This window comes from Calonectris borealis, chromosome 23 (genome assembly GCF_964195595.1).
Source record: "Calonectris borealis chromosome 23, bCalBor7.hap1.2, whole genome shotgun sequence".
Taxonomy (NCBI): Eukaryota; Metazoa; Chordata; class Aves; order Procellariiformes; family Procellariidae; genus Calonectris; species Calonectris borealis.
Window position 1 is genome coordinate 6,575,685 of NC_134334.1, and position 16,421 is coordinate 6,592,105.

Below are 16,421 nucleotides of genomic sequence, written 5' to 3' on the forward strand. Positions count from 1 at the left end.
TTGCCAACATTAGCCCATTTTGGACAATTTCGAGAAATTCAGACAAAATACCATGTTGTTGATATTCCTGTCTGAATCCCGTATTAGGTGATTCTGTGATTATCAGCACTGCAAATACAAGTTTATCCAAGCAATCTGGTAGAAGACTACTGAGCTTCTGTAAGGCAGTATCCATCTGTGCAAATGAGTATTTTTGTCCATACTTTCTACTCGTGGTTCTAGTCTCTTGTGACCCATCCACTCCACCCAATAGAGTATGTTTCTTTAGAGTTTCCTTTCTATAAAGTGTTGTTTCCTCATTGCAGTCACATCTGCAGCAACAGTCTCATAAATCTTTCTTTAAAAGGCACGAGCCTTCCTACGTTTCCCACAAGGGCAAGGTCATTCTTTGAACTTTGGAGTCATTTGTAACCACGGGTTTTGTGAAGGAAGATTTTCAAAGGCAGAAGGGCAGTTGGATGCTGAACTCCTTTCAAAAATTCAACGGGGGCTGAGTGCCTGCTTCCCATTTATACCTTTGAAAATCACCCCATGTACTATTTATCTGTCTTCCCAGGTATTTTTTTCTTTCTCCTTGATATATCCGAAATGTCTCTGATGCAAGTCTCACACAGTTCCCTTTTAAAAACTTCTTATATAGATTTGTCCTTTCAGAACAAGGAGAGAATTATATCCTTTAGGAAGTACATTATGGAACTCCTTGATTAATCGTCCTTCCAAAGGATGAATCTTAATTCTGCTACATAGAAGATAATGGTAAAAAAGGCTCAAATAATCAGGATGAATTCTTCCCTCTATGTTGCACTGCTTTAAGGCTTCTAAATCTGCTAGAAAACTAAGCCAGGAATGTCCATATGATGAAAAATTGACATTTCAAGTACAGTTTGTAATGTGTTATGTACGTGGTACAGTGTAGAACTTGTCTTTTGCTCTGTTCTACTCTACCGTGTATATGCCTTATGATTGTGTCTAGGATATGTGAAGTTTTGATAGAGAAAAAAATGTGGGAAAAAGTAATAATTCCAACAAAAACCATGACTGAAACAATAGATCGTTTTCCTCTTGCTATTGGTGCTCTCTGTAGGGAAAGTATATTTTCACTGCATAAATTTTCACCTGATTCAGCTGTGCCGTAGAGGTCCTCATCTTTGCAGCTTATTCTGTGGAGCTGGTAACTAATGCAGCCAAAACTAAATGTTTCTGCATAGAAACTGATGGCCAGGAAAAATACCCATTTTGGTTGTTTTGAGTACCTGACTTTTAAAGTGTCTTAAATAAAAATCTATCCTAGATTTTAAGATGAGTTAGCTTTTAAGGTGTGAGTAGATAGATAAACAAACTTCAATACTATAATCATCACTTTAAAAGTAACACTGCTTGACCGAATTGAAAAGTAAGCTATTTGAGTTGTATCTGGTTTTGTCATTTTATTGCTTTTCTATTTTATAGTTCTGTTGATTATCCCTGTAATGGCTTTTCCATGCATTTCAGAACACGCAGTGGGTAATGCCTTCTTTCAAGTGGAGAGCTGCAGTGTATTTAAGTTGGCACAAAACCTTAGGTTAAATAAAGTTCACTACAGACAGTTTTGTAGGTTTTATCCCTTGGAGACTCCAAGTTCTGCATTTTAAAAAGTTCTTTGATCCTAAATATAGACACCTGAGGGAATTTCATTCCCTCTGAATGGAGACTTCTATAGTTGCCATATGCGTAGAAATGTCTTGCATTCTTGGCATCCACACTTTTTTTTATTTCCCCCGCTAGGCATGATAGTACTAAATCCTAAATTATTCTTGTTTCAGAGGTGTTTCAATTAGAAATGAATATTGAACACTGAATTAGCATCTGAACAAAAATGTTCTGTAGCTTGTGTTCTCCAAACGGGAAATTAAGTGGGGTTGTATCTATTACTGGCAAATAGATGTTGTGCTGACACATAATGAAATCCCTGGTAGTAAAGGGTTGAAAAGATTAATCAGCTTGTCGATACTGTATTTAATTTGCCTGATTCTTTCAACCCTTACAAGGAATTCTGTTATCTTTTATGAATTATGAGCACATAGTAACCCAGCCGAAACTGGGACCTGTAGTTGTTATGATTCTGCAGCTAGGCTTAGTTTCTGGATTGGATATATATATAGGATGGAAATAATTGTTGTGTCCCTCCTTTCCTCCCGAAAAAATAATTTAATTAACTTCTTGAAAGAGCTTAGTTTTCATATTGAAGTTTGAAGTTTCCAGCGAGAAATTTAATTAGGCTTCTTAAGGGAAGGCAAACCGTCAGCCACAGTTGCATTTCCTTCTTAGGTTAGGACGCGTACAGAGTTCTGAGAGGCCGGCTTCCTTAGGCTCAGGAGCAGGCACCTGAGATGCCAAAACTTAGGTATAGGGGAGTTGCCACAAATTGTATGGTGGGTGTTTGTTTTCTTTTATGGCTGAGGAAGAGGCACAAATGAACTTCTGCCCTGGACTTGCATTCCATATATTTATTTTAATTCAGTTCAGAGTGATGGCAGAGGTGTTTAAGTGCTTAACAGAGATAGGAAAAGAGGTAGGGTGCTGGAACCAGGTAAAAAAATTGTTAAGACTAGTAAGGATACGAATATTGCTCCAGGTGAGTGTTTGACATGGAGGCATTTGTAGAAAAGGAGCATGAAAGCAACACGAAGGGAAATAGGAGTTTTAACCCGCGTTGTAAGATAAATCAAACCAGAATCTCAAGTGGTTGGCAGTGACAGAAAAATAAAGATAACTGAATGGAAAATGAAGAGGAAGTAATAAAGGGATTATTTAAAAACAAATCATGAACAAGTGTTTGACTGGTAGGAATGTTAACTTTAACAAAACTGGCGATAAATAAGATGAGAAGCGGATATAGCAGAGCACAGAAGGTAGGTACAATTTAAGCAGGTTCTACCCAGGAACAGATGGAAATGTTTCTAAAGCATTCAAAGCTGATGGTTCCCTTTTGTTTAAAAGTTTCTTAGTTATTGTAACCAACCACTCAGAAGCAAGAACAACTGGCATTCTCACATCTTTGGAGACACTGGGGTCAGTAGTTCTAGGAATATTAGCTCAAAATGCAATTCAAGTAGCTGAAAAAAAAATCGTATCTTGGTGACAGGGAACTTCTGACAAAAGCCTTTGTATATGAAGCCTGAGAAAAGAAGTACATGGTGGTGTTTTCCTCAGGAGAGTATTAAACAAAATGGTCAACGGATAATGTAGAAAGATCATGGTGGCATCCGGGTTCTGAGTTTTCTACCATTCTATATTTTCACAATTTTCTTTTGACTCCCTACTCTTCTGTTTAACTGTTAACAGCAGAATGTGTATGATTACTGGCAGTCTCATACTAGATAAAATGAGGAAGGCTGGAATACGTGTCATCTTGCTGGGCAACTTTACAGATTTGAATTTGGGTTTTACTTTGGGAAAGCTGACGGTTGTCCTTTACAAGGGTAATCTAGGTATTGCCGTTGTGGGATTTAGCAGCAATTGCCGATAACAGTTTTTTCTATTCCTAGGAGTGATTTATACGGTTCAGGTCAAATGTAGCTTTCCCTGTGTTTTCTTCAGTGTAATCTTAAGATTTGTCTCCTCATGTCTTCCCCAGCATCGTGTAGGGGCTGCTGCAGCTTGTTCAGGTAATGCATCCAGGTGGCACTGCAGATCACCTTCCGTTTAACTTGCATTTCATTCAAAGATTGGCAGTTCATGTGCAGGTTCAAGTGCTGAGCAGTGAGAATCTGTATGAAAACGCGCAGATTACGAGATGGAAAGTAATTGAAATTCCCAGGTAGAAATTTTCAGTGGTGGGAGGAGCATTATAGATGAGGCCATTTACCCATTTCCTAGCAGTTTTAAAATTAAGACAGCAAGCTTTATGGCCAATTAGTGACAATCAAAAGCCATGGAAAGTGTCACTTTTTATGTGCAGAACACCTGGTATCTGTGATTAGTGTCTTTGAAAGAGGTTTTGGGCGAAAGGATCATCTTTGAGAAGTTTGAAGTATTATTTTGTTCTACCCGTTTTTGATTTGTACCACGGGATAAAATGTGTGTGGCCAGCATCCTGGTTGAAAGCTTTCTTCGCAGTTCAGGTTAAATTCAGCCTTTCTTTTACAGAGCTTCTTATGCAAAGTGTTTGCGAACCTGCTTTGACTATAACATATTTTTATGTGGAGAAATGGGCAAGGGTAAGATCAAACAAAATGGTGATGTATTCTGTGGGAAGAATTGTTTTGGTCTGGACTTGATGTCTTAAATGTGCACATTCAGAATCAAACTGACAGATTGGTGGTAGTTTTGAATGAGCCTTTTCCAGGAGAAATTATTCAGTAGACAATGAGAATCCTGCAACAGTGCAACAGCTGCAAACAGTGAGGTGCTCAGCTGTATATAGAAATCTACAGGTGACCATCTTGACAATTAAAAAAAAAGGGGGGGTTAGAAAGCTTTAAGTTTTACATCTGCTCTAGAGCTTTATTTTGAAGGGTTTTACCAGCTGATTTGCTTGCAAAATAAAATACAATGTTCCTGTTTTGCTGACTCATTGGGGAATTAAGTGAAAAAAGGAGAATTTAAAATGTGGTATGCAAAATGTTGCCAAAAGCACAAACTGTGAAATTAGAAATAAACATTTATCATAGAGATGAAATGAAATTTGATCTTAACCTACAGGTTTTGAATGGTTAGCACGTCATGAAAACAAGCACATATATCCCATATATCACAGCGTCTGAAGGAGAAAAAATGGGGTGTGGGTTTGAAATTAATGACTTCAGTCTTGACACCACCTCCCTACTGTATATAAAAGTTATATAGTTGTGTAGAATATGTTAAACAGTACAGACTTAATCTTGAAATTCCTTGGCTGTGTATCCCTGAGGAGGGAAAACAATATGTTTACGTCCACGGGAGATGGCCAAGGTATCTTCTGAAGCTGTAACAGTGGATGATCGGCATCGGTTCAACAGATCCGAATGCATCATCCCTCAAAGAGTTGTTCACTATTTACGCTGCACACATGATGGCAGGCCGAATTAACGTGTTTGCGTTAGGTTTCCTTCACAAATCTAACAGAACACAGAAAACCGGTGGGTTTTTAAATGGGAGGTTCTTTCAGATCCCAAGCATGGTCACAGGTGACCATGGCGGAAAATGCAACAGCCCGGGAAGAGACTGCCTGCTGGGGTGTATTGGAAGGAAATGCCCTACGAAAATAAAAATCAACAGAGTGGTAAAGATGATGTTAAAAAGCAAACTTAATCTGCCGCCCTCTGAACACGTTGTTGTTACGTATTAACTCAAGGAACTGGAGTAGATCTCTTCAGGCTTTTTCTCAGGTTTTCAGTGTATGGAGGGTTTTTCGGGAGGGGGGAGAAAGAGGGCAATGATTCCATCCCCAAAAAATAAACACACAGGAAGACCTAAAAGCTTTGTAAGAGTTAAAGTTGGGGGGAGGGGCATTATCTGTTAAGAGTATTAGTTGTTTAATAAAGCGCAGTTGTCCTCCAGATGAACCCGCCAGTGACTCTGCAATTGGGGTCATTCCAAGTTCATGCTGTGGACTTTTGACTGCCTTCTGTGTCTGTGAAAACAGCCGGCGGTTCCTGCAGGGATCACTCAGTCAACCCTGTAACACAAAACTATTGCCAGCGGGCACCTGCTGGTGCGGCTTCCCAGGAGGTCCTTGAGGGAAGCTGCCCAACGCACCAGGCATCTGCGGAGATAAAACCAGCGGGGGCTCCCCCGGGATACCCGGCTAATCAGGCATCCATACAGGCCGCGCATCAGGGGGCTTCGCAGATTACCCAGCCAACGTGCCGTTGTCAGGATGCATTAGGAAGCTTAGTTAACGATGGGATGTGAGCTAATTAAAGCTCCTTTGCTTTGGTTATATGACATAAATAGGGGCGGAGAATGCTGCACAGCATCTCAAGAAACATATGTTTGTTCAGTGGGAAAAGCCGTTGCCTCCTCTTGGTTGTCAGTAATTTAGAGAGGGTCAAAGTTTGCGTGTCTCTTAAAATGAGAAGCTGATTATAGCATTTTGCTGATTTAGTATTTTCTGAATTAAAACTGTGTCAGTTCTATTCATAGTTCCATTACACGTTTCTCTCTGTGCAATTTGACTTAGTTGTAAAGGTGTTTTGGGCTCGGCCTGAACCATCCTTTCTGTTCAGGGTTGTATTTAACAGTTGACCTGGGTATATATTAATGTGTAAAGGAAAGCGTAAAAGTATATAGCATATAAATTTAACTGAATTCACAAACTTCCCTGCTTAAATATCTGAGTAATTCTTAGGAGACTGACAGAAGCCATGTAAAAGTATTTTGTGCAATTCAGATAGCTAGGGCTTTTAAATCTGACAAATAAACACCTGCTATTTTTTCAAATACTAAAAGCATTTCATTTTTTAGTCCCAGTGTAATGCACAGTTGACCACAGTGATGTGAAAGGAGGAAGCTGTGTTGTCTGTCTTCTTACTGATGTCCAGTTTGTAACATTAAATATGTAGTGCTTCCATTCCATAACAACGCATGTATTGATTAGTAAAGAAGCTGCTCTAGAAGTTATTTTTATGCTAAGTCGCAGAAATGTATTAAATATCAATCTTGAGACATTGCAATAAAGGCGAGGAAACTCAGGCTGAAGAATTTACTACACAGCTTTATCTGTCCCACTGCACCTAGTCATTATGTATATCCAAGAAAACTGCATGTCTTTTTTACTTTTACACTTTCAAAAGAATGACACCAAGATTTGAGGATGGCTAACTGCTCTAGAACTTTCATTTAACCATAACAAATGCTAGCAGTACATATATATGTCTGCTTAGCCTATGACATGTACACTGTGAAGATTTTTGCCTCCATATAGCGAAATAAATGCTTAATTTTGAACTGTTGTATTTTACTGTCAGAAGTCAGCATAAAAATTGGCTTCCTCTAAAATACCTGTTACAGGTTGGAGAGATGTAGGAAATACAGGTGATTTTTCATGATATTGCTAGAAGGCAAGTAACCACGAGGGACTAAACTTACAGATATGTATTAAATGTTTAGACATAGTCCATTATTTAATCACTTGGCTGAACAGTGCTTCCAAAACTTCTGTTCAGCAGGCAAGGGAGTGGATGTGGGTTTTTTTAAAAAACAAAAACACAACTCAAAAGCAAGTAGCCTCTAGTTTCTAATGCTGTCAATCTACTTGAGTTTATTATATAATTTATAGCTATGTTTTATGTTAACTGTTTTAAATATATATAAAATATGTGTTGACATTTTATTTTAAATGCATTTAATAATATCTAAAGAAACAAATCATTGCTTCATGCTAAAAAGACTTATTAGTATTTTTAAAAAAATTGTAAAAATAACATGCTGTGTAAAACATTTTGTGCTATATAAGAATATATATTTCGGAGCAAGGGGGTGTTAGTATTTTCCAGCTAGTATTTACCGTACATATATTTATTAGGGTTTTGCTGTTAGGTTTACTGAGATGTTATTCCTTTCAAGCCGTCTGTGCTGTGATGTCTATTGCTTCTGTTGGTAGTAGGTCAGAAAGAAGGTAAATGTCGAGGTAGCAGAGGGGAGGAAAATTAAGTTCCAAAACTGATGTTCCTGCTTAGGGCTGAAAGGAATAATGTATTTAACAGAACTCACATTCAGAAATCTGATAATCGCTGTTCTTTCTCTACCTATACGGCCTTTGCTTCCTGCCATAAGCAGCTCTTCTCTTTCACGTGGACAGTTAATTATATTTAGGGGAGTTACTGTTGAAACTGTGGAATGACTTTTAATCATCGTGACTAGGGATTTTCCTGTTTTGGAAAATGTAAGAGTATGTGTGAGAACTGAAGATGACATAATTCACAGTTTACATTAGACTTTCTAACTTTAATACTCTTTTCTACCTTGCTGAAATAACATGCTTAAATTTGTGCTTTGGTCTCTGAGAACCAGCTTTTATTATTGGAGATAAAAGTATGAACATCATCAATGTGTGGTGGTCAAGGGTTTTTTGAAAGGTGGTGGTTTGGGGCAAGAGTTGAATGGAGTTTTGCACAGCGAAGATGAAAACTGAGTAAACCCTGTGATTTCTAATTTAAATGCAGTTCGTGAGGTTTGCACAGAAGTTATAACTGACCTATATTTAACTTCATCACTTTCTCCCTTAAAACTCCATCTTGGAATGTTCTACTTTGCTCAGTCAATAATATTTGTAAATGTACCATTCTCTGATGCTAGAATTACAATGGAATGTTTGGACTAAAGTCATAACTGTGTATTTATCCTTTTGGGATGTCCTTAGAGAACCAGACAGTGCCAAGAGCTTAACAAGACTTTAAAAGATTACTTAAAACTTATTTCCATGCTGTGTGCTTCATGCATCTGGCTTAGAGGGAACATGCAGTACAAAGTCTAGAATTAGTTTTCATTTGCTTTGAATTCTTCTTTGCCCCATAAGCCTTATTGTTTGGCTTTGATTCACAAACACTGTATATGGGTGTTTTTGGTTTTCTTCTATTGAAACAGCAAAGGATACATAGTTGGTGGTAAAAGTTTTTGTGGCAAAACTTCTTTAATTATTGGGCCTTTAAAAAGAAAAACAAACACACACACACCAAAAAAACCCAAAACATGAGTAGATTAGTTTCTTGTACAGATACTATTTCAACTGCTTTTGCAGATCATGGTAGATAGTAAATATTGATTGGTGACACTATGTAGCCATAAAACAAGAAATAATGAATCATCTGTTTACTTGAATCGACAGAGGAGGAGGCTAAAGCCAGTGTGCCCCAGGCTTACGGGAGTGTAATAACGTTTTCAATAATTGTGAAGTGCTGAGAGTGGTTTACATATTGTTCCAAAGATAGTGTTCACAGTAGCATCATGTCCTGGAATTTGGAGGGAAATGTGAAAGTCGTCGTATTTCACCCTCTTCAGGAGGATCAGTTTATGTTAGACCACATAGGCTTAAATTAATAAAGTGTAGTGGGTCTGTTTTCTGCTTGCAGTATATTACCAGTTGGTAGCTTCACATCATATATGAACCAGTGTGGGATGAAAACCAGGAGTCAAGTGTCTTTAGAATGTAGACCTGGAAGAAAAGGTCAGTGTCCCTTCGTAGAGGGGAAATGCAGGAAGTACCGTCTGCTTCGGGGACAAAAAGAGTTGGAGGAGGAAGAGGGTATCTGTCAGTGACGGCGGATGGATGTTCAGATGACGGGAGCTCTTTGGAGAGGTTCTCCTTTTTCTGTCCAGGCAGAATGGATAAGGCAAAGGATTAAACAATGCACATGAATGATAAGTTGAAATATTTTTAGTACCTGAAATGACAGAACTTTTAATGACTAGTGTGGAAGACTCATACTTCGCTTTGTTTGGGGATGCCAGGTTGACAAGTAAAATACCCGGCTTCTTACATGCACCTGATGAGTAGGCTGGCTTCAGTCAGTAACAGTTTGGTGCCTTTTGGTTAGGAAGCAGGTAACTTATCTTAGCTGATACTGATGTATTGTGTTGCAATTCTGTTTCAAGGAAGAGGATATCTGAAATGGGGAAAAATGCAGAGATAAAAGATCAAGTTACTAATTTATTTTGTTCATCGGCAAAGTAGACAAAGAACTCATTATGAAAAGTAGGACGGAGAAGGAGGCGGACTGGTTTTTAGAAGTCCCTTGATTAGTTTCATGTTTGTTCGACAGACTGTTGTATTTAGTTATGTTGGCATTTACATGGTCTTAAGTAGGCTTTGAAGTTATCAGGTCACACCTTATTAACAAAAGCTAAGGAAGACAAGGGTGGATCGCACTTTTGTTGTCACCTTTGTTTATCTGGAGACTATTTTCTGCTTGACCGGGTTAACAGCTCAATAAGCCACCATCACTGCTCCTCCTCAAGTCTTACTGTCTGAATCTCAGTATCTAATATTGCACTTCTGAAGGGAGACATCTAAAAGCAAAACATTTGGGGGGAAAAAGACAAGTCTGCTTTTGTAATTTAACTTGTTCAAATCTCCCGTCAAAGTTTAAGTGGGACTTAAACAGCTTAAATTTGCGATGCTTACTCAGGTTTCTGATCCTGAAATAACTTGCCACTGCTGAGTAACTTTTTCTTAATACAGTGATTATAATCCACACAGACTGGGCATAAGGTGCTGTGCAGGTTTGTGTTCAGTTGGTTGGTTGGCTTTTTTTTTATTATGTTAGAAATCTTTATTTTTCCTGTTATATAGGTAGGTACAATCCTGTTTGCTGAAATTGGCTTCAGAAACCATTTCAGGGAAGGTATTTCTGAGGTGCACGGAAAAGGATGATTAAAAATTTCTGAGACCCAGCAGTTACTTCACTGACGTGGTATTAGCTTTATTGGGTAATGTGAGAGATCAGATCATGAATCAGGGTAACGCTGACACTACAGGCTGAATCTTTATTGCAAATAAGAGTCTAAACTTCACAGCAGAAAATGGTGAGTGGCTCACTTGCCTAGCAGACCTTAGTGACTTGCTAATGGCTGTGAAATGTCTCAGTTGTTTTATCTTCACTGGCATTTTACCTCTGACTGGCAAACTTGATCACATTATATTCTGTACCTCAGAGCAGGAAAAGTGCTGCAGTGGTCCCCAGCTGGAAATTGTTCAGAAGGGACCTATTCGCGTGTGTTCGTTGTTTTAGGTACAAATGGTACAGATGACTACAAAAGTTTGGCTTCGGTCTTTGTTAAAGGAGGCCAGAAAACAAACAGTACCCGGGGAGGGGAGGCGTGTCAAAAAGTAATTCAACATGAAGTTCACGTTCTGTAATTAACGTGTGTTGAGTTTAGATTTTGTCACCTGACTCGGGGCAAAATGGAAACATTTCATGGTACCTTTGGTACATTAGAATCCTTAAATTATTCTATTTACAGCTGTAATTCAGTGTCATTTTCTAAATAACACCAACAAAAATGTCGCCGTTTAACTTTGGTTTTACAGTTAATGGAGACTATGACTTTTCAACTGTGTGCATGTGATCTTTTTCTTTTTTCCTCCTTACTAAGAGAATAATTCACTATTACATTAGGATTCTTTCTATACACTAAAACAGAATTGCTATTGACTATTAGATGTCAGATTCTGCTTCACAGAGGATGGAAAATCTGAGGATGGTGTTTACCGGGAAGGCTGGTATAGTGGAGCTGGCCAATTTAGGTGGGGGGCGGAAGCCAAAGCTGTAAGGAGAGCTTACCAATTTTGATCAGTATTAATAAGTTGGTTTATTGCTGCTGGCTGGTTGTCCAATCATACACTAAGGTAACTTTCAAAATGTGTTCTTGAAAAATCATTTTCAGGCCTTGACAGATTCCTTAATGAGGTTTGAATTTTGAAGGCCTATTGAGCCTTTTAATTTTTATAGCAACTACTCTAATCCTCTTAAAGCAAAGTATTTGTCCAGAAAAAACCCCAGCCTTAAATATGGTTAATAGATAACTTCAGGTTGGTTTGTATTTCCAGGCTAATTTAAAAAAAAAAAAAAAAAAAAAAATCTACATTAAGTTCACAAAGAGGTCAGGAGTAATTCAGTCCCTGATCACTATGCTCTGTTTAGTGTCCGTATGATCGAGTCACAAGAAGGGTCATGGGATTTAATTTTCATTCATGTTGTTAAAGTCTACTTGTTTAGATAATTGGAGCCACTGGACTAGTTTGTCTTTGAGCTGGAAAGAAGTATCTAAAACTAGGAAATCATGTCATTAGTAAAAAAGAAATGCAGCCTTCGAAAAAATGACAGAAAAAGGAAGGGAACTTCGTGATTGCATCAAGCACATAAATTAACTGTTTGTCTATTTCTTTTTTAATCTTCAGTGTATTAGAATCAGAATTTCACACCAGGTTTTCGTTATCTGCTGGTGCACACCTTAATCACAGGTTTTTTAACGTAACTAATATGGATGCGAAGGAGATAGTACATGCAACAAAGCTAAGCTGAGCAAGGGAAAGGGCAGTGTGCATATACAGTTCTTAAACACTGAAGTACTTGTTGTAGAGGAGCTATGGTCATGCAGGACAGCAATGATTTCACCATTGCTGCAGCCATGGAGGATCTTTGACATTCCTGTGGCACCTGGTACATTCCCCAGCCCTAGTCTAAGACACAACAAAGCATTAAATTATCTTTCCTTTGGGGGGAAAAAAAAATGTTCATTTATTGAAAGGAGAAGATTGTAAGAATGCTGATCCTAGTTGAGGGAGGTACAGAAGATGAACAACTACACATAACCAAAAAACAGCTAGTTTTTGGAGGTTATTCCAGGAAACTGCCTGCTAGGAATCCTTTTCTATAATAATACCCTGAATATGAGGTAAGGTTTCAGGTTTTTTGTCTTCTTTTCTTGCCTCCCTCCCTCCACCAAGCTTCTGTTTTATATCTGATTACGTCAAACTAAAGGTCAACAGATGACAATAGATCATTTTTATTTGGTGCTTTTTCATTGACTGGTACTCAGTAAAGGTCAGAGTTCTCGGAACAAATCCTGTTTGGACTTAGATGTCCTCTTTTATCTGTAGATATGTCTCAAGTCTTCCCCCATACTGTCAAAGGTAAGTGTAAGGAGTACAAATGCTCCACACACACATTCAGGGGTCCCCCGAGACTTCTGTTTTACGGTGTATAGTACCTGTGGACGCTCGCCAACATAGCCATCTTTCCACGGATCACCCCATGTGCTGCAGTGAACATGGCATGGCTCGCCCACCAACTCTGCTCACAACAGAGCCATTTCTACATTGTGTTACCAAAAAGAATTGAATTAACTCTTGCAAATGTTTTAGTTTCGTGACAGGCATATTTGCCTCGAAGCTTTTCACGTATCTTTGCAGAAGAAAAGCTTTGTATCTAAATAACATTCTTGTGAGTTTTTGAAAGGTTACAGTTGGGTCACTGGCACTTTTTTTGGTACATCTTTCACAGACTTCATTTATTTTGGCTTGACCACTGCAATTGGGCACCTACTTGGTTTCTGGCTGTGACCTCAGGATTTAAGTTGCACCAATGAAAAGCACATGTTAATGTACTTCAGAGCTTTCTTCACAGCAAAAAAGCTGGAGTGACTGTGTACGTGGAACAAAATAAGTTGTATAAATCTGTATTTCACAACTAGAATCTAGGAATCTTCTTCAGTAAATCTACATAAGAGAAACACCTTTTGGTCTTTTAATAACAGAAAAGGTTGCTCTCTTACAGTTCGCTGGGACCTTGTCAGATGGTTTGGGAAAGACAATGGATAACAGACATCAAACCGAACGAGAATACATTCGATATCATGCTGCAACTAGTGGAGAACATCTTGTAGCTGGAATCCACGGACTTGCACATGGTAACCCTTAACTGTAATTTTAACTCATTTCTCTCTTAAAAGTAATGATCAGATGGAAAAGAACAGTTTGTATTTCTCTTGGGTGATTATTTGAAGCCAGGGAAGTGGAGCTATCATAGGCTTTATATTTGAATTTGAATACTTGCAGGTCAGAGTGGGGGGATTGTTTGTTTTTCAAGTTGACAGAAACTACATTTAAGAATAAGGTCTTTTCACATGTAACTGTAAGTAACAGCTTTTTTGCAAATTAAAATGAAATTTCAAAGAAAGTTCATCCAAAACTTCAGTTTCTTTGTAGAGTCATAAAATACCCATGCAAACAGTGTTTTTGAAGGCCAGACATTAAAATAAAAATTAGTATGGTTGGACTGTAGCTTTCTTATGTTTGCTTTCAGTTCCAGAAACCTGAGTTTCCTCAGAATTGGTACATCAGTTTAAAATAACATTTCACCAGTTGGGTTATTTTGTGGTTTTGTTTTGGTTTTTTTAAGTCTACTAGGAACTAGAGAAATGAATTTGTGTAAAAGGCAGAGGACTAGTCTTAATTTGGCCAGAATCTCACATCAATTTAGTTCATGATTTATCTGTTGAAGAAAGTTAAATCAATACAAGCCAAGTTTAAATCAAATATTTATATTTTGCATCATCTTGACTCAGTTTGTTTAAATGTCAGTCTTTTAGTGCAACTATTACAGCCTGTGTAAAGATAATCTGGCTTTCACTAAAACGGCAATCTTCTCTATGCTGAGCAAAAGTCTTTATGCTGGACTTTAGTCACGAAGAGACACTGTAGGTATTTAAATGGATCGTGAGAAGGTTTCTCTCACACCAGTGTGCTGTAAAGTCTGATATAAATTACATTGGTACGAATGCAGGAAAGTCAATTACAAAAACACTGCATTGTGTTGTATTATCCAATAATTAGCAGGACTGTTTTAGTTTAATTCTGTGGAGTTTTTAAATACTTTCCATTCAATTTTTTTCAAAAAAGCAAATAGCTGTTAAATCCTATCTGTTGAAATGTAGGCATTAACCATAAACTATAGTTACTCAAGAGAAGTGATTTAAATACTTCGTGCTTCTCGAGTTTGGAAGTTAAGATGCTGCCTGGTCTGTACTTCAGTTACAGACTTTAACAGAGTACCTGGCTCCTGAAAGCTGACGAGCGAAATGGTGGTATCCATTTTTAAATCAGGGCTTAAGCCAGTTCACTAAAAATTCTGGTACTCTAATCGTGGAGATGTGAAATCTGTAAAGCGTGTTCTCAGTAATATGAACTGTTCCACGTCTTTTGAAGCCTCAGTAGGTTCTTGATTTCTTCAGAGCAGTCAGATTCTCAGCAATGGAAATGTGCACAGAAACGTCTGTCGGCAGCATCACAGTTAAAATCACACAATGCCAGTTTAAAATAATTGACTTTTTCTGGCGGAGAAATGCACTTTTCTATTTTCTGTCTCAAATTGTATAAGCTTTTGTGGTAACAGAATTTTGTCACGTTGTAAGTAACCGCTTCACCTCAGGAATAGATAAGGACTGTTTGTGTAAATACAGCTGGGAAATAACACAGTACAGAAATACTTAAAAATACACATATTTAATAATGAATTAAATCTTTTTCTGTGGGATATTATTTTCTGTGCATATGTGTATACCACGTATACAAAGTATAAAGTTATTAGCTAATGTAATCAGTTGTGAAACGTTTTTTGTATCGCATTAAATGCACAGCACGTTTCTGTCGAGCTTGACAGTAAATCATTTAGGCAGACAGCATCAGCTGTGACAAGGTTCTGTGATTTCGAGAGGCAATACTTCTGGCCTACTTTGCTGCTCTTGTCTTCGCTAGGTATCATTGGAGGATTGACAAGTGTAATAACTTCAACAGTTGAAGGTGTGAAAACTGAAGGCGGTGTCAGTGGTTTCATATCAGGCCTTGGGAAAGGGCTGGTTGGCACAGTAACCAAACCTGTGGCTGGAGCTCTGGATTTCGCATCGGAAACTGCGCAGGCAGTGAGGGACACTGCAACTCTAAGTGGCCCCAGGTCAGTGAACAGTTTATATTTCCAATCAATAATACTGTAAAAATGTGTATTAATACCTGCTGCAATTTCTGATCTGATTATCTTTCCTTACCCAAAGAAACAAGAATTTAATCAAATTTACTGTGAGCTATTATTACTGATGTAGCCCATTTAATTCAGTTTGCTTTTTCTTTAATAGATGGCATTTGTTGATACTGTAACAAGAGTGAAATTTGTACGGAAAAGCTGCAACATAAAATAGGAATTATTAAGCTACAGCATTAGAATAAAGCAAAATTTTTAGAAGGCTATATATAATGAGATTAAACTTCCACCATGTAATCCTTATGCAGTTGAAAGGGAAGAGTTCTTCCCCCTGCTCTACCTCCAGCTTCCATTTAGCTGTGTAGAAAAACAATTCTTCAAAGGTTTGAAGAATTCTGGCATCAATATAGTGTCATTGTCTTCTAATTTTCGTTTTGTACAATAGTTCTTACTTACAGAAAGCGTGGATATATGCCCTTATGTCCACGTGCTTATCTGTTTACCCATACATATGTGGATGTTAAGTGTCAGCACATCAGGACAGATGCCTTGCCTTGCTTCCTGTGTTCAGTACTAGTGTAATGTGGTCTCTACAAAATAATGATGATTATGTTTAAAGTAAATGAATGTTCACTAGCACTGACTGTGAGTGTGGAAGAGCGAAAGGGCTAAGTTCTAAAAAGGCTGCTCTGAGAGAAGATTCTTTTTACTCTTTTGTGGCCAAGAGTTTACTTCATATGATAGTACTATGCCAAGAAGTCCTGTTGTACGTACGTGAGATCCTGCGTGCTGAAGAAGTGAAAGAAAATCCTAAGTAAATTTATTGGCAGAAAACTTAGAGAAAAATGTTTGAAAAACGTTAGGTTTTCTGGTTGTTTTGTCTTCCCATTTGGTTTTTCCATTTCCTGTGTTTTATTATACCATGCTTGGAGTCCTGAAGTGTCCACCATCAGTGTTTCAGTAAAGAACAATAAGCCTGATGAA

At 38.0% G+C, this 16,421-nt stretch overlaps 1 protein-coding gene across 7 annotated transcripts in view; it reads left to right on the plus strand.

Annotated features, from left to right (window-relative positions):
• VPS13D (vacuolar protein sorting 13 homolog D) overlaps positions 1-16,421 on the plus strand; it is a 109,808-nt gene that overhangs the window by 69,494 nt on the left and 23,893 nt on the right. For 6 of the 7 annotated variants that reach the window (XM_075172527.1, XM_075172528.1, XM_075172530.1 and 3 more), the window contains 2 exons: positions 13,239-13,371; positions 15,218-15,413. The exons of the other annotated variant lie outside the window; for it this stretch is intronic. In XM_075172527.1, coding sequence (XP_075028628.1) covers positions 13,239-13,371; positions 15,218-15,413 — 329 coding nt within the window. The remainder of the gene's footprint in view (positions 1-13,238; positions 13,372-15,217; positions 15,414-16,421) is intronic. 7 annotated transcript variants of the gene reach the window in all.